This window comes from Coccinella septempunctata, chromosome 5 (assembly GCF_907165205.1).
Source record: "Coccinella septempunctata chromosome 5, icCocSept1.1, whole genome shotgun sequence".
In the NCBI taxonomy this organism is placed as follows: domain Eukaryota; kingdom Metazoa; phylum Arthropoda; class Insecta; order Coleoptera; family Coccinellidae; genus Coccinella; species Coccinella septempunctata.
Window position 1 is genome coordinate 37,208,020 of NC_058193.1, and position 24,717 is coordinate 37,232,736.

The window sequence follows — 24,717 nt, forward strand, 5'->3', positions numbered from 1 at the left end:
TCGATTTCGAAAATCTCGATTTTTTGGGTCAAAAATGAGAGCAAGGGGTTAGACCCCCCTAAAATGACCTATTTGCTACTCTCTCTGAAAATCAGGATGTTCTACTACTGTCTTAGGATATGGAGTGCATAGAATTTGTTCTGAAGATTCTAGAAAACCAAACAGTTGATGATTCAATAAAGAATTGCACGCCAGAGAGCTCTTCGAAGTCAACTCGAAAATGAAAAGTGGAAAAACAAAAAAAAATATTTTCTCCTGAACTGGGCCAGATATTTCGAATATTGGTATAAAAATAAAGGTTTTCGAACGCGCTGAATCTATTGCGTGCAATTTCGAAAGCCTATATCTCTTCGTTCTGATTTTCATCTCGGAAATGGCATTTTTTATAAATTGCAATTTTCAATCTGCGATATCTCCTGTTATATTCGTTTGATCCAATTGAGATTTCCGGTTCTATAATCAGCATTGGCAGGGCTTTCACCCAAGCACAAAAACTCGATTTCGAAAATCTCGATTTTTTGGGTCAAAAATGAGCAAGGGGTTAGACCCCCCTAAAACGACATATTTGCTACTCTGTCTGAAAAGCAGGATGTTCTATTACTGTCTCAGTATTTGGAGTGCATAGAATTTGTTCTGAAGATTCTAGAAAACCAAACAGTTGATGATTCGATAGAGAATTGCACTCCAGAGAGCTCTTCGAAGTCAAATCGAAAATGAAAACTGGAAAAACAAAAAAAGTTATTTTCTCCTAAATTGGGTCGGATATTTGAAATTTTCGTATGAAAATTTAGGTTTTCGAACACGCTGAATCTATTGCGAGCAGTTTCGAAAACCCCTCTCCCTTCGATGAGATTTTCTTCTAGGAAATGGCATTTTTCAAACATTGCGAATTTCACTTGAGAATACGTCAAGACCGAACTGTTTTACCTAGATGGATGAAATTCACAGATTTGGTACTAGAAGAGTTGCTCTTTCAGATTGTGTATCACGTTTAGATCTACGATAACTTTCCTGGAAGATAATCGACTCGAAATAGTACCTTCGAAAAATTCCCAAAAAGTTGGGTTCAGTTAAAACTTCCTCAAGACCGTCACTCTGTCCCCCTATTCTCTATTCTTCCTTTTCTGATTATAAAATCTATAAAGCAGTTTCAAAATAGTCCACTTGTCTTCTGGGTTCGAACCATTTCTGTTAAGGGTGCGCTGATGTCTATATATTTCTCCCTTTCCTCCCCCATCAACGCTGTAACTTGAGGACAAGAGTCAATAACAAATACGTCGTCAAATCGTCAATGTTTCAATCGTCAGCTCCGCGAACGTTTCAAAAATAACGTAACCAGCCTTTCATCTCAAACTCTCCCCGTGGTCTCAGAGGGATGATTCAGCGATGCATGCACCCCGTCTCTCCATTCGCGAATGAGACGTATCGTCATGAGCATCAAAGTAGGAAATTTAATTGGTCCGTCGGTTCTCTAAACAGAAACTCAGAGTCGAAACAAATTCCGACAAAAAAAAACTAATTACGGTGGATACACGCTGTAGCGTTCCTTGCCCGGGGTATTATTCTTGAAATTGAAAGCATACTCTACGGATATCAAGAGCAAACCTCCTTTGCCTATGAAATTAGATGGGAAACTATTCCGTATTATAATTGCTTCATTAGCCGGTAACAGAGTCTGGTATATTAAGTAACAGTTCCCCATTGAACGAGACTATGGATTTGTGCGTCCTTTTGTGTATACGTTTGGATTACGAGTGTCCATTTCGTGATGAGTTTGAGCAATTTCGGAAATTGGTGGTTGGTCAACTAGTAATTTTCGTTGGGACAAGGATTCCTGTCGACAGAATGTACGAGGTGGGACAGTTCATTTCTACATTTCCACACTATTTTCGACTATTTACTCCCACCCTGTATATACTATATTCCAGTAAATCCACTCGCACAAGCTTTTACCGAATTGTGCTAAATTTGAACAAATCAAGTTCAAGTTTGGGAGATAGTATCTCATTAATGTTTGAAGTCAATTTTTTTATCGAGAATATCACAGTGATTTACCGTTTTCCCTCACGTTGTCTTCTGGTCCAATATTGCGCCCCGTAGGCCATAAAATATCAATTTAGTAGCGAATAAATTCAATGCGGATTTATGTCCCCGGAAAAATACTAACACTCCCGGGTACATAAATCCCCAGGCTAGAAAAATATTTCATCTTTTCAATCGTCCAAAAGAGAGAGAAGAACAATCGGACGAATTCGAGGAAATCATTTGTGAAACTTCATTTTTCTATTAACGCCGAAATGGAGTCCACTTTTCATTCCGCGGAATTGGAAACCACAATTCCATACCACGTAATGAGCGCGGATTCGTTTCATATCCCTGATATCGCGATCTACGGTTTTTTTTTACCGATATCCCGAAAAATCGCTCGATGTTTGTCGGGGTGACAGACGAAATTGCATCGAATTTCATACCGAGGCACGAAGTGAACCGAAAAACTCATAACTGAGAATAACTGATTAGACAGACATATTTTTCAAACGCAGATAACCAACCTGATACTGCAAATATTTGTTAAAACGCTATTGACATACCGTAGTCGGTGATGTATGCCGTTTTAAATGTTATAAATGGCTCGATTTATTTCGCGATGAATTCGGGAATCCTGCCCTTTGCAAGGGAGCTGAAATCCAACCGGAAAGTGGAAAAAACCTATCTGCAACGATTAAAAGTGAAGATCATGATCGGAGTTTGGAAATAAATTTGTTTTGTTCAATTAGTTCTATGAAGTGCTGGTAAAAGTCTTCTGAAAACATCATTGGGACATGGGTTAAGTTTGTCACCGGCGCTTGCACCATTTTGAACCGTGTTTTCATCAGTTTCAAATTAATGTAGGGATAATTGAGGTTTATGCTACATATACAGACTTATTTCTGATGTTTACCATCTATCTATAACTGTCATAGATTTCAATTTCAATTAATACATCGGTAAATATAAAAATCTACATTATCATTTATTAAGATTAGGATTTCCTTCAAGAATCTCGAGCTGCAGAGACTTTTCTAGGCAGGTTATGTACTAAATCAGCATGTTTTCAACCTATTTATGGTCTGAATATTTTGCTGATAACTTATCTCTCGTTTTCCTCCTCTCTGCTCCTCATAATTCAAAATATCTTCGGTCAGAACATAGACTTATATGTAATGGTCTATGGGTCAGTGTTCATTTCCAATGGACGAGTTCAGGAACGTTTGCGAACCTTGTAAATAATAGAAAACACTCGTTCAATGGAAACGTATTTTTTCAAATTACATTTGTGGCTTTCGGTTGTTTTCATCATTTTACAATCCTTGGAATGTCCTTGGCTCTCAAATCCAAGTGATGTAAAAGAAAATTTATATCGAATTTTCAAGGTGAGTTTTGACATTATTCAGGCGGTTTTTTTCGTGTTTCTTGCATTACATTTATGGTTTCATCCACAGACTAATTTATTTATTATTAGACTGTGGTTTCATCATAGAAAGCCTCAACTACTAAGTTCTGTGATGAAACCATAGTCTGATAATGAATAAATCAGTAGTCTATGGATGAAACCATAAATATAATGAACGAAACACAAAAAAAAACGCCTTAATAATGTCAAAACTCACATTGAAAATTAAATATAAATTTTCTTTTATATCACTTGGATTCGAGAGCCGGGGACATTCCAAGGATTGTTATGATGATGAAAACAATCGAGAGGCACAAATATAATTAAAAAAAAAATACGTTTCCATTGAAAGAGTTTTTTCTATTATTTGCAAGGTTGGCAAACGTTCCTGAAGTCGTCCATTCCAACCTCAATTCCTCAACTTAAAATCTATTACCCATAGACATAGAGATCAGGACTGAGCAATGCCAGCATGAAATGGGCTATTTTATAGAAAGATAGAAATAGTCGTCGGGCCATTACCTGTCTCTTTTGTGTGCACATAGACCAATCAAAATTCTAGAAAAAGACTACTGCATGCCCGTCACATTTTTTGGCCATATTTCATGCATAGATGGAAAGGGAAGGCACAGTCCATGTCTCTATGTCTATTCTATCATCAACATAATTTCTATTTTCTATCTATTCTATTCTATGGTTGTTCTTGAAAGTTATAATCGGTTGGAATTCGATGCCGGCTCTAATCTATCGTGAATAGAGGTAATAAAAATATTACCGACACATCCAGAGCGTCCATTGTTGTCAGTTTCCCCCCTAAACGGCGCGTCATCGCGATAACGTCCCCTCCCAAGTGTTCAACACAAATGAGCGCCATCTATCCAGCCGACAACGACTTTACCCTCGCACAACGACCCTCTCTCCATAAAGCGACCCGGCTGATGGCCCCACCTGACATCAAAAATGATAAAATTTGTATAAAATAACGTTCAAGTGGCTGCGTCTCCAGCCATTATTCGCACGTGCCTTGGAAGGCTTATTTATGTCGGCCCGTTATCTTGCCGTCAGTCGAACGTCAGTGATCTTTTCTTTATTGCCTTCGGCGTGATTGCCGGATAATGCCCGCGAAAGGGGAATGTTAGTGATACCTTTGTGTCGGCGGCGATACAATGGGTACGAGATGCGGATGACGTTGAAATGTATCCTCCATTGGTTCTGGATATATGACGGTGCCTGGCGATAGATTGTCGGTCATGTATCAGGGTTCGAAGCGGTGTTACGAGTAAGGATGAAAGAGGAAGATCTGGGTATTGAACAACGATAATTTGACACAGGGAGAAAAGTAACGACGATAAATTCTGATCTTACATGGATGGATGCAATTCTTACCCTTCGACCTCTAGGTTGCTGCCGACCAGCAGGATCATGTCATAACCACCAACCCCTTTGGAGGGTTGACTGCAATACGTTTCCTCTAGCGAACTGAGGATCTTGTCGTGAAGTACACGGTGCGGCAGATCCTTTTGACAAGTTCCGAAGGTCATCGCTCGGGCTGTGGTTGGGGCAGGTAGGATCGAAAGGGCTCTTTGTGTTCCGTAGGGTCTGTAGGTTTTAGTCGGTGTCATGATTTGGACCGTATAGCATCGGGGTCTCGATGTTCTTACGTTTTACGGGAATAACCGTTTTGTGACCAGCTGCAGTTAATCCTTTCAGACTCCATGAAAGAACACTTCACTCACCTCAAGTCACAGTTCGAGTTTTCAGAGTCAATATTCTGTACTTAAATTTAGTACTTGGTATTATTATCATTGAATGATGTTGTCCTTGTTCTTGTTTTACTAGCGATGCATCTACCGGGCTGAAATATCCAATACGAGAGGTTCATGAAGGTTCGAATGTATCGAATAACTTAATCTACTATGAGATTATCGTTTTCGATTCGTTTTTCGTACCAAATAATCAAGCAAGTGATAAACAGATAAAAAAGAAGCATTATACGAGGATATATTGATATCTACTTTGCCTAGACTAGCCTAAAATGTTGACCAAAATCGTGCAAGGGTAGAAGCATCGCGTTCGATCTGTGCTCGATTTGAAAACGATGTAGACTTCTTAAACCGTATTGTTACTATGGGTGAGACTTGGGTACATTTCTACGATCCAGAAACAAAGCAACAATCGATGGAATGTCACCACACTCTGGTTCTCCAAGACCTAAGAAGTTTCGTGTCCAAAAATCTGCTGGAAAAGTTCTTGCTTCAGTTTTTTTGGGATTGCCATGGAGTAATCATGATTGATTTTTCAGATAAGGGTGGAACAATGACCGAAGGTTACTATTCGACATTACTGACCACTCTACGGGAAAAAAAGAAAGAGAAAAAACGTGGAAGGCTATCCAAAGTTATTTTGTTTTTGCAGGACAACGCCCCTGCATACAAATCTCATGTTGCCATGCAAAACATTCGTAATTTAGTGTTTGAATTACTAGAACACCCCCCTTATTCACCAGATTTGGCTCCATCCGCCTATCATCTCTTTCCTCAACTGAAAAAAGGTTTAAAAGGTCATAAATTCTCTTCCAACGAGGAGGTTATGAAAGCTGTGGAGGTCTGGTTTGCAGAGCAAGAAGAAACATTTTTTTTTGAAAGGTCTAGAGACGTTGTAGGTTCGCTGTTATAAATGTGTCCAATTAAGAGGACAATATTTTGAGTAATAAAATAATTTGACATTGAAATTTTATTTGCTTCTATAGTAGGCTAAGTAGGCTTGTAGATTAGAACATAATATGAAGAATGCAGATCAGAATCACTCAGGTCATCAATATTGCAGTTGATAAATAGCATCATTCTGGCAAAAATTTAACTATAGTGGAGATTAGTTTTATCAAATCTCTGGTAGAAGCATATTGTGATACTTTTACTGCAAAACAAAACACACAAGAGGAAAGTGGACAGCATCCACTGTGAAATATCTAGAAACTATAAGGAAACCATAGGAAGTGGTGAATTTCCTACGACACAACAGGAAAACTAACATCAGTATCCCCATCAACGGCCAAAGTTGCACAAGCAAATATAATTTAATTCGGCAGTATCTTTCCCCAAAGTTGATAGGTGTTTCCTTCCCCATTCCATAACATATTTAATACCAAGCAACGTTCCCAGAAAGTTGGCCGAGCCGTAAAGGCAAACTTCTTGTACCTAAGTCCGAAAAGCATCAATAAGTTCCATGGAATAGAGCTCGGGGGACAAACGAAGCCGCACTGCCCGAAATAATTGCCAGCAACTCGTCTTTCACCCCTCCATCTCCCCTTCTACCCCGAATGATGGATTGTATTCCGATATATCGAGCTGAAACATAACTTTTCATATCAACGTCCGTAACATGTCCATTTACGGAATTCCTGAATGATACATTTCACCCGTGGAAGTTGAATTTGTATCACGTTGAGAATAAGTCATGCAAGGTATATTTTGGGGATGGTACGATGAAGGATCTGGATCTTAATTGTAGCAGAATTTGGATATTCTGCTTGGATCTTTGATATAACACAAATTTTTGAAATAATCATTATTTCTGTTTCAAGCAGAAATTTGTACAAGGTTTATATCAATGTATAAGTGAAAATATTCAGAAAAGTATTATTAATGGTATACTTCATTCACTTTTATTTTAGCAGTCGGTTGGCCATGGAAATTTGGCACATTTCACTCTGTATAGTACGAAAATGTGGGGTTATGAAGCTTGTCAAAACATTTTTGGGTTTTAAATCAACGCTATGTTGCCCGTTCTACGTAAAAGTTTCTGCTATTACGTATCTTATCACAATGTCGAATCTCTTCGGAAAATAGTGACGAACATAATTGAAGTTTATACAAACTGATTGAAGTCATACCAAATCCAGTTATTTGCATGGAAAATACAAGAGATCAGTATAATATCATAATATGCACTAGCTTGAGGAGAGTTAATGTTCGTTAGCTTCTTTGGCTTATATCACTTGTAGATTTCAAAAATATTAACCCGAAGATGAAATGCATATGATGCAGTGGTTGGAAATGGGTATCTCCCGAAGGAATTAACAGATAATTACAATAATGTTAAATTCTTCAACAAAAATCATCTTGCATCAATATAAGTAAAAGGAATTGAAGGAAGTTTCAAGTTAAGATGAACTTCACCTTTGAATAAAAATTTCACATGAATAAACAAGTAACAGGACAACTTGACGTATTTGTGGCTATTCATCTTAATACGTTGATGTAATAATAATTAGGTATTTATTAGTACCTTAAGACATTTACATTGTATAGGACAAGTCAAATGAAAAATAGAAAAATCCATTTTAGGGAACTTATTCTCCGATGACATTTATCGAAAATCCTGTAGTAAACTTTTCGCATTAATTCACTTAAACATAAAATTCTCAAATGCCACCATTTTTTTGGGTCTCCCAATAGAAGGAAATTCTTTGTCATCCTCTTCATTCACAATCTTTCTGATTGTGGAAATATCCAGCTGAAATATAAATCGTTTAGATTCAGATGAAACATTATATAAATTCTCTTACATTGAATATGTTCGCTACCGTCTGACGGATTGTGGATTTTAGAATATCAGGTTATAACTATTTGAATGAGCGGACCTGAATTCTAAATAGCACTTCCTGAAACCTTGTCTCTTTTTTCAATCACTTTCAGCATTTTCGTAATAAAAATTGATATTAGTTGTGGCAACGGCGTTATGACATTAACGTCATTTCATGAGTGCCAACCTAACTTCGTTCTAGTTACAAAAACTTGAGAAAATTATTTCATGGCCAACCGACTGCTAAAATAAATTTGAATGAAGTATAGTTATTCAACAGTAGGGTCGTAAAATTTTCAAAGATGTTTATTACAGTGGTGCGATGAGTCTCTAGCACGCCCCTCAATTTCCAGTTCACTATGAACAGGAAAGAGAATAGAAAGCTGTGAACTGTGTGAAATTGAGACTGTTTTTAACAGTTTCGTGTGTTGTTTTCAGGGATTCACAATGATCACTGCGCATTCACCAATTTGTTTCCACGCAAACCCCTCGGTGCATAGAATCATTTCATTCAATAAAACCGTTTGTGAGATAGAACTACGAATGAATTTTAAATTGTTTTTCAACAACCTGTATCTTTTAAACAGAGCCGATTCGAAAAAAATGGTAAACGAAAAAAGTGTTTCTTTTGACCTCAAGAATCTACTTCGAATTCGTGCGAGTCAAAGACTCACCCTGTATACCTGAGGCCGAAAATAAATTGGTTTCGTTTTCTTCTGCTCAATGCGTAAGTTTTAGTTTGTGAGCCTTTTCAACGAAGATTAGAAAACATACCCTTTCATCAACAAATATTGTTCTCATAAATTTCCTCGGTCATGATTCATGAACTTTCTTGAGCAGCGCAAAACTTCCGAACAAAACGAGGAACAAGTCTGAACGTTCTTACCACTCAAAGTAATTGCCACGAAAACCGATCAATATTTGCGTTCCCAATTGTTGCAGAGTGGCGATGGGAAAATAGCGAAGTGATTAAAAGAGGCGAAAGAGCACATATCACGTGTACAATTTTCCCGTAAATTTCACTTTTCCAGCGGGGAAACTCCAACGTCTCACGAATATTTGAGTTTCCCGAAATTAATCTCTTGAAAACTCGTCGCTCTCCCCTTTCCCCTTCCCTTCGCGAGCATTTAAACAGCGGCAGCTTTTAATATCGGGTGTATATTACAGCATCGAAATTATTGGATGCATTACGGAAGGCTTTCATCATGTAATCCCTCAAAATTGCTCGGATTAAATCAGGAGCGAGTGACGGATTCATCACACAAATATTACAAAAACTTAACCCAGATTTTTCAACGCTAACGCTGTTAAATTTTCCCATCTTCTTATATTAGGAATTCTACTCAGATCATACACTATATGGGATGGAAACTCTCGGAATTTTCAGCAGGATTTTCAAGTCGTCAAGTCCTTCTCTGTTGAGACAAACTTCGCCAACACTATCAACCGTTAATTGATTCCTGGGAATCGAATAAGAGATTGTCCCTAAGCATTCGATACCTTTCTGAACTTGACCTCTTTCGCATTGTATTCGGACCGATATTCGCCATTAGAAACCATTAGTTTCTGTTATGGTGCGGAGATTATAAGGGACACTAATTCCATTATCAAATATTCACCTTGGAGATGCCTCATCGTGATCTGCATATTCAATGAAGCGTCCCTTTCACGCTACTAGATACCCTGGAGTGCTATTTTCAGTTTTGAGAGAGGGACACGAGTGGGATGAAATTAACTGTTTTATTTTTCGAATTATTCGGAGGAGAGCGAGATGATTTTGATGGAATTTTGTTGCAGTAATAATCTGTCGACCTATGTTGATGGATACTTTCATTTGGAACGTTTTGTTACCTTAATTGATACTCTATCTAGCTTGTCAACTTTCGATTCACATTTTTTCCGAAAAATCAGTGAAATATTCGAATTATTCTCTCCTCAATGATTTTCATCTGACGAATCTTCAAAGCTTGGTTTTTTTTTCAATTTCCGAGTTATCCAAAATGAGGTGGAACTTATTTTTCCGTTTAAATCACTGACATTCATTATTATCGATCTACTACCGTAAAGTTTCAACTCGACGCTTCATTAGATTAGTTCCGATTTCCACTTTTCACATTTTCCGAAGTATTTTTATGGCGATATTAAAAGCGGATTGAAAAGTTAGGGACGTTTTCCGTGTCACGGGACCTAAATGAAAAATTTAATTTCCCTTGAAATGGCCTATTCTATACGTCATATTATATGGATAATAATCTATAGAGGAATAAGGCCTCGTATTATCAGGAATTCAGTAATTTTTAGGCTGTATCAGAAGTGTTGTTACGAGCGTTTTCACAACACTCAAAGTTAATAAAAATATTGGATGAAATAGCATTCTATAACGACTACAATGTACTTTACGACAGGTGGTATAGATGAGAAAATGGCAGTCGCTATAAGAGGTGACAATGTTCAAGATTGTGAAGGTATTGTGAGCTAAAAGCTTGATTGGAGATGGCTTCAGGCTCTCTTAAGGTCTTCAACGAAATCCTGTGACCAACGGAAATCAAACCGGCTCCTGCACCATTTTGCAACCTGTCATTTATCAAATTTCGTTTTAAAAATCACGCCCAAATCACAGCTTCCTATGGAGATTTCTGTGTCCAAATTAACTGATGGAGAATACATTCTTTTCCCCATTCCGGCCAAGGTTGGAACCGCATCGGGACAATCTCAGATTAACACCCTGACCTTTATTGTTTTCCGAACAGATCCAAAGTGCCCATTCGTTCGTGGGGGAAATCATTTATGACCGGCACACTCTCCGAGGCTCCAAAAATAACATCGGGGCCTGGGTGTAACGAAAAACAGAATCTCGGCTGGAGATAAGGGATAAGTGGTCGGGTTTTTGTTGTTTTCCGGTGTTTTATCCGAGTGCGTTTGAAGTGTAACGGCAAACCGGAACGAATTTTATATATTGGATATATGACGAGAGGTTTTTATCCCTTATAGGACGTATCTAGCGTCGTGTTCCGTTCCTGAACGGCCTTTTCAAGGGTTCGACTGTCCAGATTGAAGATATATACAGGATATCCCAACTAAATTGATAGGCGGACGCAAAATAGGAAACGAGTGAATTTTTTACTACCTCACACCATCTCCTGAGACTTCTGACGTTGGCTTATTCATTTCATAACCGTATATAGATCACAATAGTACAGAGGCTAACCGATCATAAAATCGCAGGACTGCCCGCAAAAATATTGATGAAATTCTGTGGAAATGTTATTCGGAAGGAGTTACGGTCATAAGAGAGGTCGTAACGTGCTGGATAGTTGGGAAAGGGTGATTTTAAAGTCGAATTGGTAGTCTCTAAACTAATAATAGACGATAATAAATGGTTTACCTTCAATTGGTGTTGAATTATTCATCTCATGTCTACAAGTCGCCTTTACGTAAACAGTTTTATGATTTTTATGAACGATCCCTTATAGCTGTATGAAAAATCCATCACAATTTTAACTCATTCTTTTTTTTCAGGTGAGTGACAAGCTATCCTCAGTTACCTTCTGGAATAACAGTAAGTACGGAGTATTACAATGTTGTGAATAATTTTCGATTCATTTTTTTCTACATTTCATTGTGTATATCGCATCAAAATGAATATAAAGTATACAAATCTGCACTCTATTACACTAGATCACACGATATATTAGAAGCAACTCAGTAACTGATGAAAAAATATAGAAATATATAAAAAATAATAATTTCGCACGAAATTCGGACAAATTTGGAGAAAAAATGATGCAGAGAAGTAGATTTAAAGCATCCACTGGTTTTCTAGCCTCAACTATCCATAGCAGCATTGAGTCTTGAGTAAAACATGCAACAATTCTGAAGAAACGTGTATACGTACAGTGTGCTTCAAACAGTGGGGTGCTCTTGAAAAAATATCTGTAAGGATGACATAGCGAATGAATTCATAACTTAATCCACTTTGTTTGCCGTTGTTTTCTCGCTCAGCTCACCGCGTGTTTCCGATGTGAAAACCATGTCTAATTATTCATAGAAATCACGTCCGTATCGGAGATTTCCACAACTAACAACTTGTTTCGGAATGAGAATATGCGGATCGTTCATTAGAATAGGACAATTAACTCGTATAGATGGGAGAGTTCACTGATCCTAACGTTAATCGGTATCTTAGAATCCTTAGACGATTAAAAAGCGTGAAATGAATGTAATTACCTCAATGAGACTGCACTACGTTACCACGCGTTTCTGTGGAAAATGTCGAGAGAAAAAAGAGGTGTGTGTGTGTGAGAAATTTGCATGAGTGTTCATTATTGGAAATAACGAACGAAAAATCAATGGAAATGATCGTTTTCTTGCATCAATTACCTGTTTTCTGGATGGATTTAGGTGTTGTTGAACAAGAAGATATGTCTATATGGGTAACATGAATGAAAGTGCTACTATTGGCTTCACTCGATGAAAACCCAGTGGTCGAAGATATGATAGCCATATTTTGCGTCATTCCTCTCATAAACTCGCTCAAAATGTGGAATATGCAACTGCGACTGAATCAAAATCTGATGGTATTTCCAGTTGTGCGGGAATGTTTCTGAAATTTTCATATCGCACAGTGCCTGCCGGTACACAGCGGTATGTCAATGATAAATCCAATTAAACAGGAATTTTTATTGAGTACTGCATGAAACCTTTTGAAACATCAAAATATAAACTCATCAATATGTCATACCCATTTCGATTCGTTTTGGTCGTTGGTTGCCTCCGCCCCAGGCTGCTAAACTTCAAACAACTAGGCCGAATGAGCTTTATGGAAAACTCGTGTTGGTATATTTTATTTTCGGGGTTTGCAAAAGTTTATTTTTGACGGAAAATAGCCCTGTTGTGCGTGTTCGCCCGAGGATGTGTGCGGAACGAGTTCAAACAAACTTTGGGACACATATATCCCACAAAAAAAAGTTCAAATTGATTTTTCTTCATTTCAGAAATTCCTTGATGTTTTTCTTCTTTGCCAATGAACCAATATGCTGAAAACGTCGTGAATAAGTGTTTAAATAATTCCCAAAGCAGAGGATAATACTATACCGTACCAAAACCCGTGAATGTTTGTTAATCGGTAGATATTTCGAGCATAAAATCGAAATCCCAAATTTCCCATTTCCCCTTTACCGCGGGAAAGTTTCCCACGTGGAATCGGAAATATGGGAAAGCTCCTTCGCCGGAAAAATTACGTAACAGAGTAGCACAAAGTTATATCCTCCCTTTGACGTAGAAAGCTGTGCATGTGCATGCCTCCGGCAATATTTGGTTTATGACAACATTCATTAACCGTTAGCGATTAAATTTAAACAAGCTTCCCAGTGAAATCTGGGCTCTTTATAGTTTTATCTTAATAAGAGTACAGAAACTAATTAAGCGAGTAGTAAAAGCTGCAATGCGTAGCTCGGGGATGGTATGACACGTCATGAAAACCGTCGTAAAGTGCGCAGGTAACGCTGTAGTATTAGGATTCCGAGGCTTCGGTTGACGAGGGCAAATAAAAATAATCAACGTGGAGATATTCCCCTATTTACACCGAAAAGCGTGTAATAACAGGACACGGGCAGGATCGGAATTTCCCGAATTAAATAATTATATTTCTGATTACGTTGGATTCTACCATGGACAATTCAATCCTAATCATTTGAGTTTTATTCGTCTTTTATTCTAAATTTCAAAAAATGGGTTTTGATGAGGTGCCTAGATGAGACTCAAATGCCAAAAATAAAAGTATATCTGGAAATACCGAATTTCTATAAGGAAATTGGTAGAAGGAACCCAAATCTGATACTTTCTCACATATACTAGATTATTTCTTGTGTTTTTTGGCTAGAAAGTCAGTGAAACTACTCTCATTTCAATTGCTTTTATGGTGTAACTGAAGAAGATGATTGATAAAGGATCCTGTGAAGGATATGGAAGTTCTCAGGACATATTCGATTATTTGGCACTGATTAAACGTTCGATGGTTGCCCATTGGCTCAAGATGGGCAAATGAGTTTTCCAACTTCTGCTATATACTGGTTTACTTTTCTCCTATGAATCTATATGTGGTTTTTCAACTGCTGTCATCAATAACAACCTCCAAGTGGTCAACAGGCATATAACCCTTGGGTCTCACGAGCAGCAATTCTTCATTGTGTCCAAGTCAACCTGATTTTGTGATTGAGTTTTCACCCTACTTTAGAGTTCATTTGTTTCTTCCTTATCGCAAGGATTTCCTTCTTTTTCGACTTGAAGATTCAAGATTTAAATAATAAACCTCCATGTAAAATTTGAAATGCTCCTACTGAAAAATTTCATTTTCCAGCTGTTGTTTTAGGGTCTGTCGATGTAGATCTCAGGGAAGTGTTAGGACGGATGATATCAAACGTCCCTTCCCGTCAAAAACCGAAATATCCCGCCATCATTCGAAGCTATTCCCGGAGAGGGAGGCATCCCCGTCAGACAAAACGGGAACGACTCGACCCGTAACTGTCTTCACCCGTGTAACATCGCCCATCTCCCTGTCAAAACGGATATATTATCGTGAATTTTCCGGGCGGTTTTTCCATTCGAATTCCGAATTAATGGCCTCCACCTTGTTTCCGCGGAAAGATACACTGGTCTCAAGTCGATCATCAAGAGAATAACTCAGCTCCCCCGTCCGCCTGCTGGCCGTGTGCCAGAGGTTCCCGTTGATCCCCCGGTCCTTCGTGGGCCATCCCCGGACACCCTTTAACTCACACATCCGACGCCGACGTTCCCTGGACCAGACTGTGTGCAAGCAGCCTTCATGCTAACGATGATGAAGTGACCGCCTGATCTCTTGATCCTCTGATTGTGTTCCCGAGTTAACCGAGTTATTTCAGGGAAATTAATGTCGTTCGTCGGATTGGGCTCATTTGATTGTGGTTGGGGTTTTAAAGCACCTTTGGATCGCCAGATGTTTGGTCTTTTTCACCTACAGCTTTCATTCAGGAATAAATTGATTAGATGGGGCTTAGAAATTCAGGAATAATGTTTGATAGGATCTGTTGTTGGGTTTAAGCTTAACATCGAAGTTTCAGCCAGTTAAAACGTTTTCAGTAAAGATTTTCTAAGGGTCTAACATTTTCTCCTTGTGTCCCTTGAATATTTCTTTCTGGGGATTGAAAATGAATCTTGGGGCATATCACCCTGGAGCACATAACTATACTCCATTCACTTCTATTTTAGCAGTCGGTTGGCCATGGAAATTTGACACATTTCACTCTGTATAGTACGAAAATGTGGGGTTATGACGCTTGTCAGAACATTTTTGGGTTTTAAATCAACGCTATGTTGCCCGTTCTACGTAAAAGTTTCTGTTATTATGTATTTTATCACAATGCCGAATCTCTTCGGAAAATATGTGACGAGCATAATTGATGTTTGTACAAATTGACTGAAGGCATACCAAATCCAGTTATTTGCATGGAAAATACAAGAGATCAGTATAATATCATAATATGCACTAGCTTGAGGAGAGTTGATGTTCGTTAACTTGTTTGGCTAAAGTTTGAATACGTTACATCAGTTGTAGATTTCAAAAATATTAACCCGAAGATGAAATGCATATGATGCAGTGGTTGGGAATGGGTATCTCCCGAAGGAATGAACAGATAATTACAAGAATGTTAAATTCTTCAACAAAAGTCATCTCGCATCAATATAAGTAAAAGGAATTAAAGGAAGTTTCAGGTCAAGATGAACTTCACCTTTGAACAAAAATTTCACATGAATAAACAATTAGCAGGACAACTGGCGCGTATTTGTGGCTGTTCATATTAATGCATTGATATAATAATAATTATTAATATTGGTATTTATTGGTACCTTAAGACATTTGCAATGTATACGACAAGTCAAATAAAAAATAGGAAAATCAATTTTCGGAAACTTATTCTACGATGGCATTCATCGAAAATCCTGCAGTAAACTTTTCGCATTAATTCACTCAACAATAAAATTCTCAAATGCCACCACTTTTTTGGGTCTCCCAAGAGAAGGAAATTCTTTGTCATCCTCTTCATTCACAATCTTTCTGATTGAGGAAATATTCAGCTGAAATATAAGTCGTTTAGATTCAGATGAAACATTATATAAATTCTCTTTTATTGAATATGTTCGCTACCGTCTGACGTATTGTGGATTTTAGAATATCGGACCTGAATTCTAAATAGCACTTCCTGAAACCCTGTCTCTATTTTCAATCACTTTCAGCATTTTCGTAATATTAATTGATATAAGTTGTGGCAACGGCGTTATGACATTAACATTTCATGAGTGCCAACCTTACACCGTTCTAGTTACAAAAACTTGAGAAAATTATTTCATGGCCAACCCACTGCTAAAATAAATGTGAATGCAGTATAGTTCGTGAAGCAGGATGCCTTTTAACTTCAAGATGAACAGGTGAATCCCATCTTGGAACATAGAGAAAATATGTTTGTGAAAGAATACGGAAGTAGTTCATCAATAAATACAGCCCACTAAGACTAAGATCCGGAAAACTCAAATCCTAAAACCGAGCAAATCCTCGTTTGCCAAAAGCAGACGTCTCTCGTAGAGGCAGGACCTTACTTCTCCGGCTAAAAGTGCGCCACTCGTAGAGGGAATATTTCCAACTAAAAACGCCATTTCTCAGTCGGGTTCGGATGTTGTCGAAATTCGATAACAATACCGCGATCACCCTCCGCATTTCGCATTCAGATATTTGGGCCAGAGCAAGCTGCCGGGAGATGAATTTTCGTGTATAACTCCTCTGAGATCATCCCTCATGAAAAATTCGACGCTGCGTAGTTTTTTCCGACGCTGTAGGGGCCCCGGGCTACCCGTGAAATACTGAGCCCGTAAAAAGTGCCAGATATTCATCGACATCTTTAATACAGGATGGACCACCTAGTCTGGGAGCCATTTTGAGAGAACCGCGGTTGTTTCAGTCTCATTCGCACACTCTTCTTAGGAAACTGGCCCTACTGAGAGATATACAGACAGGTGCGCCACCTATCGCAAGGAAACCGGGTGTGCTACCTAGGCCACACGTGCGTTTATAGACCCCTGTCGAGTGGATATGATTCCAACGATGGCAAACGTTTGCTCATCTAAAAATCATCAAGAGCGAAGTTGATACTGAACAAACTATTCTAATAATGAGTGTGCGGACACCCACACATATCTGTACGTTAGTATCTCGGCTATTTCCGACATGAATCTGCCGTCCAATACCCCCCAGGCCCTATTGTTTCTCAAACATGGCCGTCAGGAACTCTCGTACCCGAAGGAAATAAAGGGAGTGTGAGGAAACAGTCAAAACTGAAAAGTAAACATTTCCGGAACGCCCGACCAAGTGCTAATTAAAAGGGAACAATTCACGTATTAATAATTTCTATGGCACACATAAAAGTTTATCCTCAGCCTTGAATGGTGTACAGGAAACGGGAAAATCTGTTTTCTCGCGACGTTGAGCGAAGTCCTTTGCTTCGTTATATTATGAGGTCGGTTCTACATCAAGAATAGGGTCGATTCAGTTGAATCGCGTCTAACTTGCTAACGTTTTCAGAAAAAAGTCTAGTGGTTATTTTGGTGATTTTAATTTTTTGGTTCATCAATACTTTTCACTCATTTGTATTTTTATTTACGTACCTACATGTACTTGAGGTACGGTGAATTCGTTCAGGGAGTTGGAAACTCTCATAATTCGATTTACAGTCCTCACTGCTTCAGATTTTCTCTAAAAATAGTGTTTCTAGGTACCCAAATGGTCGTTGTAGTCCTCTGCCTATGGAGGTATAGTGTATAGCAGATACCTGCTCTAGCACTAGGGCTAAGTTGTATTTGTCAGCTGTTTGTGTTGTTTTTCCCAAAGACAAAAGAAGGGTATTTCAATCAATACCTGCTTCTCAGTACAAGAACTTGGGGCGTTTCCACTTCAATGATTCTAAAAATAAATTATATCTTCGCTTCTGAACTAGGATCAGCTATGGTATAAATATTCCATAATTTGCCATTAGGCCACCTCTTATCGTTGTAGGAATACTGCATCTAAAAATAGGCCATTTTATGGACCATTCGCCTCTTGCAGCTGCATCCAGCATACTGTAAGTTCCACGGTTGTTCCATTGAATTTCACCGATAAGATAAAAACATCAGAAAAGTTTTCATTCATCGACTCGATAAAGTTCCAATTCAAAACCCCCGATTCTGGTTCCTTATCCAAGAAATAACAAATGATACTTCATTTTCCTTTTTGGAACAACGCTTCATTTAATTATTCGCTGTTCATCGGATGAATCATCGTCGCGAATGTAATTGAATTCTGCCTCCTATCAATTGTAGGGTATGAAGTCATTTTTCTATCGGACCAAAAATTCATTCGTTCATTGTCTAACGAATGATTGTATGCAGTATGTGCCATTGTTCCCGCTTTGAATAGAGACTTCTTCGTATTCAGCGATAATTCTGTGATCGCCACGCTACACATTCTTTGTTACGGATCGTACATCCAGCATTGCCGCTTTTTTTTCGGTCGAAAATTTATCTCCGCTAAAAAAGGTTCCCATTTTTTCAACAGTGGTTGAAAGTTGAAAGTGTCTAATACGCTGGTTCAATCAAACTCAATTTACAAGATTTTTTTCGACCATTTGTTCTTAAATCGGTGTTACATTTTCGCCTGACACAAAAGCATCAATGCGATAAAATATATTCGTATTTTCAGAGGAAAGGCAATCGATAAAACGCGAAGAAGGCTCACCCGGTCACATGAAGGGATAAGCGTGCCCCTTTCCAGAGCCTTGTGTTTTCTATTCGGTTTTGTAAGATGGAAATCCCCAAATCTTAAACCGACAACGGTTTGCAACGCTGGGGGGATTTTTGGAGGGGTTTGGGACGTGTTGCCTGTAGCGAACACAAGGAAAATAAATTTTATAGAAGCTTCATGTCGGTATGATGCTAAAACCGCTGTTTTGTTGGATTTCGTCTGATGTTGAGCTTAGCAAGTCTCAAGAAGTTTGATATGTGGTCTGTGGCTCGAAATAATTTTTCCTTGAATGTTGGAGATGCCAATTTTCAATTGGTTCCCCAGCAAATTTACTGCGAAATCTATCATTTCGAACAATAATGAATAAAATATGTTGAATTGTGTCGATGAAAATGAACCAGCAAACAAAATTTTAACCTTCCGTGATTCATAATCTTTTATTAGTTTTTATAATGAATTATACAACCCCGGTAAATTTTTTTCAGAAGTCAGGTTTATTTCCGTTCAAAGATATCCATTCATTTAGATAATCGAAATTCAGTGCAAATTTACTACACAAGGTGAGTCTGTGACTGGTACAAATATTTTAACAGTAGATTCTTGAGGTCAGAAGAAACACTTTTTATCTTGACCATTTTTTCCCGAATCTGCTCGGTTTAAAAGATACAGGCTGTTGAAAAACCGTGGGAAAATGTTATTTTAGTTCTATCTCATAAAGGGTTTTATCTTTCATCGAATGAAATGAATTTCGGAATATAGTTTTTCATTTATTTGATGAATCTTTTTCGAACAGAAGATTTCACCCACGTCTTCTCTTTCTCATTATGACCATTACATACCATAAAAATACCAAAAATTCAAAGAACCCAACTCTTGAAATTAAGTTGAACGCCATTTAATGAATATTTGAAGTTTTTGTAAAATAGAAGTGTTCTTCATATTTTCTCATATAATGCGCCGTTTTAGAGTAATGTGATGTTCAAAAATTAAATATTATACAGTGTGTCTTTAAACAAATGCGGAGGACGCAAGAGGAGTTTTTTTCGAAATCGACCTCCCTTCCAAGATATAGCCTTTGGAAGGGGATGACGAGTTGACAGTTTTTAATTTTTTTTACGGGTTCTAAAAAATACTGAGATAATTTTATTTTTCGAAAATCTAACGAACGAAAACAATTTTTGAAGGAAAACCATAAGGGGTTGTTATTTTCAACCCTCAATAATAAAGTTCTGAGATCTAAAAAAATTGTGTGAGTAACATCTACTTAGTGCTTCATATTATGTATAGTTTTATGACTCAATGTTTTTTAGAACCTGTGAAAAAAATTAAAAACTGTCAACCCGACATCGCCTTCCAAAGGCTGTATCTTGGAAGGGGGGTCGACTTCGAAAAAAATTCATAGGAACTACCCCTGCTTATTTTCATCAAGGAATCATCTCCCTAAGTCCTTCGCATTTGTTTACAGACACCCTGTATGTGAAATTTGAGAAATTGGGTACTTTGGTTGAATACAACTCTGTTTAAAAGATACACAGATGTGTAGTGTCACAGATTTAGCTAGTTACTCTCCAGGGGTGGCACAGCTTGTTATGAAAACTTAAAATGAGTGTATCTTTTTATCAGGGCCAAATCAGGGAAAATGGTATAGGAAAAAAGTGTTCGTTTTGACCTCAAGAATCTACTATTTGTACGAGTCAAGGACTCACCCTGTATAGAAAGATTAAAATCGTAAAAGAGCATGAAAAAAATTATTTGATATTCCGAAACGGTTACCATGAATTTTTTCGATTTTCCTTCTCGCGATTCGTCCGAATTATCCGCCGGGACGTATCCCACGCCGAAAAGTAAGCCAGAACCGCCGACGGGACCGCGAAGTCCCGCTTCCAGCGTGTCGAGGTGCAACGAACGCGTCCAAAAGGGACAACAGGATACTCCGGGAGGCAGGACGGCGCATGCAACCGACGCCGAATAGGCGCTACCTGTTCCAGGTAGGACGCGCCGCTACGCTCCAGCGTGCATCAGGTTGCGGGTAGGGGTACCCTCCGCGGCATGGCGCAGGCCCGTCTCTTCTGATCCTCGCCGGATCGGCCGTGCCAGACCGGCGACAGTCCGGGCTAGAAAGCCACAGCGTGCGGCGGTCCATACTTTCAACTTCCTACGAACTCCACTACTCTCACACCACCGGTCCTCTTGTACATCCTGTCACCGGACCAGCTCCGGCAGCATCCTCAGAATCCTCCGGGTACTTCCGAATGTGCGCGCCGATCTCAGGCCCGAATCAGAAATCGCACCACCTCGATCTTTTCATTTTCAATTCGCCATTCTTCCTTCCTCGACTGTGTCTCTAAAGTGTCGATCGGATTATCGCAACAGGTTGACAGGTAATCATCAAACTCTGACCGCACTTCTCGCGAAAAGCACCACATCAAAAATTACAAAAAAATTAAAAATAAATAAATAAACCTTTTGTATCCGTGTTCCATTGACGTTGTTCCTTTAAGTACAAAGTTGAATTTATATTTTTACACCGTGATCGTATATTATTATATCGTCATATTTTGATTTTGGCGTTTTGAAAGGCATAGACGAAGGCGTCGTGTCCAAGAATTATCGACAATCATTGATAGATAATCGTAAGGTTTAGGGTAATCGTGTGATAGATTGCTGGATAATCGTTAGGTCCTAGTTTCCTTTGTATATTGGTAGATTTTTGGTCGATCGACCGCGAGCGCGCTATATCAGTTGATCCTGACTTAACGCGCTTTTACACCGTCCTTTATATCAATATTTTGTGCATGCGTAGCTTTTCCCCCCAATCAGGCCCTGTGCAATATTTTTCGGCCACTCGTGATTCACTGTTGACGTTGACCACTTGAATCGGAACAGTTTTAAGGGTGTATATATACATTGTTTATTGATAAGACTTCCAAAAACCATCACGTTCAATTGTTTCCTACGTGTATCAATTAACTGTATCCCAAACATATCTTCAATAAGAGAATAAAGATTGTTCGCATATCCGAGGTTGTTGAAACTTGAAACAGTATTAGTGGAGGAAACCCAAGTGTTGAAAAATCTTTCTGATAATCTGACATATCTGTAGTCTAATTAAGTAAATATAGTTATATTTTACGTATAGTTAAGGTGGCAAATAAAATATTGCTCAGTTATTGATAATCCAAATATTTATGATCAATATTGATATTAAGTAAGCTGTTAAAACCAGAGACAATCGTGCAATAAAGCAAATGATACCAAAAATCTACTGATAAAATCGCGTTGTTGCATAAAGTTCAACCTCAACTCTAAGGTCTAAGACGCGAGCAAGATTGAACGCAACGCGTTGCGTTCATTTAGCGGAGGCGTTCGAACGTATCAACAATCACGACGTACTATCTCAACACCCCCCCTGGCCAAATCCCTTACGTAGTGCCCCTGTGTCCCGTGGTACCCTGCCCTGAGATAACCGTACCCCAAGCGGCCTATCCCCCCTCCCAAGCGCCTTGTCCTTGCGGCCAATGCGCCCCACATATGTACACTAACCATCACGTGGCAGCGCCGAGTACCTTGATCGTGAACAGATTCACCGAAATCAACTACTTCGACAACCCGCCACTGGCCGCCCCTGTACCCGACAAATACAACTACGATATGGTGAGTACCTCTTTGATGCAACCCACAATACCCCCGACACAACACTGTATTGCACACGAATTTTTGTCCCATTTACTCATCTAAGAATTTGGTGTGTATCGATAGAAATTTTTAGGGCACAATTGTTTGCCCCAACACAAAATTTTCTCAGGCTCAAATATAATGTATATGGGAGAAATCTAAGGGTGATCCAGAACAAAGACTAACTTTTTCAAAATCGAAGGAAATTAACCTAACAGTATAAACTGCACAGCTATTCATACATATCAAAATCCAGTTATAACTGGCATTGGCAAAACGTCCATGCAGAAGAAGACTCCATTGCATACTATCCTTGATACCAACATAGATTTTTGAAACCTCAATATACTAAAAGTGACAGTTGAACTAGATAAAACACCCAGGAAAAGATGATTAACATTGAAAAATGGCGATTCCTGAGAAAATCAACAGTGTCTTACGAGGAATTCATGCTTATAGTGAGTCATCTTCATCGTCTTAGTTCTCATTCAATTGATTTTAAAAATGAGATGTTTTTGTACGTCTGATGATATTTTCCAACTAATTTTATTTCGTTTTTACCAGTTTTTCCAATAAAATATACAAAAAATGAACTTGCAAGTTTTCAATAATGGTTTTAAAAATTTTCAACGATTTCAAGAGTCCCTCCCTGATATAAACTGCTCGATAGAAGTGAATCTCTACCAGGGAAGATACCTTGAAGAACAAACGCAAGAAATGTTTATCGAGGAAAATTGAATGTGATTTGATGGTCCATTACAATTTGCGACCGACAAATTAGCGCATAATTGGATGTTGAGTTCTGTCAGGATATTACATCCATTTCATTCAAAACTCATTTCTCCCAAATATAATTACTCTCAACTTGGGAATATGGATAGCTGTAATAAAGAAATCTTATTATTTGCACTTCACTTTTTTTGAATTCAGAATGCCGTTAGGATTCTTGTTTTTTACGGTTACCATGGAAATTCATCTGCATTTACATGAATATATAAAAAGTAGAATGAATTGATGATAATAAATTGTTGAGACACTAGGAAAAAGGTTTCATTTCCTCTGATGATTTTTACTGCTTCCTGTCAGCTATTACTGAAAAATTTAAAGAAATTGGAAATGTCTAGATGATCAGAAACGATAACTATCGCTTCATAAAACTTAATATATACTTTTCAACACATAATTTTGGGCGATTTTATTGTTAAATCCCTTTTTCACTGATCTGAGTTGCCAAACCCTCTCAGATCATGAAATATTCGTATAATATGAATGAATTTGTTTGAGTTTCACCAGCATACCCTAATTAATTTCTTCACTTTCAATTTACCCTTTGAAAAAGGCTTTGAAAGCTTCCCGTTCGAAAGTTAGGATTCCCATTCGATCTACAGAAACGAAAAAAATTCCCGCGCCCTGTCTACCAAGTAATTGCCGGAAGAACAAACATAAACATTTTCAATACCGTAACTGGTTTCAACTTCGACGAATAAACAAGAAATTGGACGTGGTCTTCCAACATCCACACCAAATTACCGGCGAGCAATAGATAAATATTATTAATTGGTGTTGGCCAGAAGAGAAGGACAATATTGTTTCAGTAATCTTGAGTAAAGAGAAGGTGTGATAGGGAGTTTGTGATTTGACGGGGTGTTTTAGTGCCAAAGCGAAGGGGTTGATGGGATATTTGAGTAGTGGTTCAGCTGTGCCCTTGGGAAATTAAAATTTTAATTTCGTTTCGGCCTATGAGGTCCGTAATCAGACTTGGGACAACCTTGTTAGGTACTTCAATTTACGTTCGTTATCTACTTCGAATTTTCTTAATTTTCTGATACTTGAGAATGGTATGGCTGTCATGAAAACGTTTTTAGACTGGAGCTCTAGAATATAAGGTACGAGGATGTATTGATATCTAGTGAGTCTAGACCAGTTCCATGCATGAAAAAATATTGCGTTAACATAGCAACGATCAATAACTCATTAGAAGTGTCAGTGTGAAGTTTGAGGTCAAAAAAGTAAACCAGAGTTACGCAATAGATTGAAAGAACGAAGATGTCCACCGAAATTGTGAAAATCGAAAAATTGGAGTATCGAGCCATCATCAAGTACCCTTATTTAAAAGGGTTAAGAGGTAAGCAGATTTACGAAGATATGCTTAATACCCTTGGTGATCAATGTCCTTCGTATGTGACCGTGAAAAATTGGAGTGCAAGCTTCAAAACAG

At 38.3% G+C, this 24,717-nt stretch overlaps 1 protein-coding gene across 5 annotated transcripts in view; it reads left to right on the forward strand.

Moving 5' to 3' along the window:
- Positions 1–24,717, forward strand: part of LOC123314484 (polypyrimidine tract-binding protein 1) — a 270,957-nt gene that overhangs the window by 125,122 nt on the left and 121,118 nt on the right. Inside the window, exon 1 of one of the 5 annotated variants that reach the window (XM_044899799.1) lies at positions 20,945–22,478. The exons of the other annotated variants lie outside the window; for them this stretch is intronic. Within the exon in view, the coding sequence (XP_044755734.1) occupies positions 22,356–22,478 (123 nt within the window). The 5' untranslated portion in view covers positions 20,945–22,355. Of the gene's footprint in view, positions 1–20,944; positions 22,479–24,717 lie in introns of those variants that run through there. 5 annotated transcript variants of the gene reach the window in all.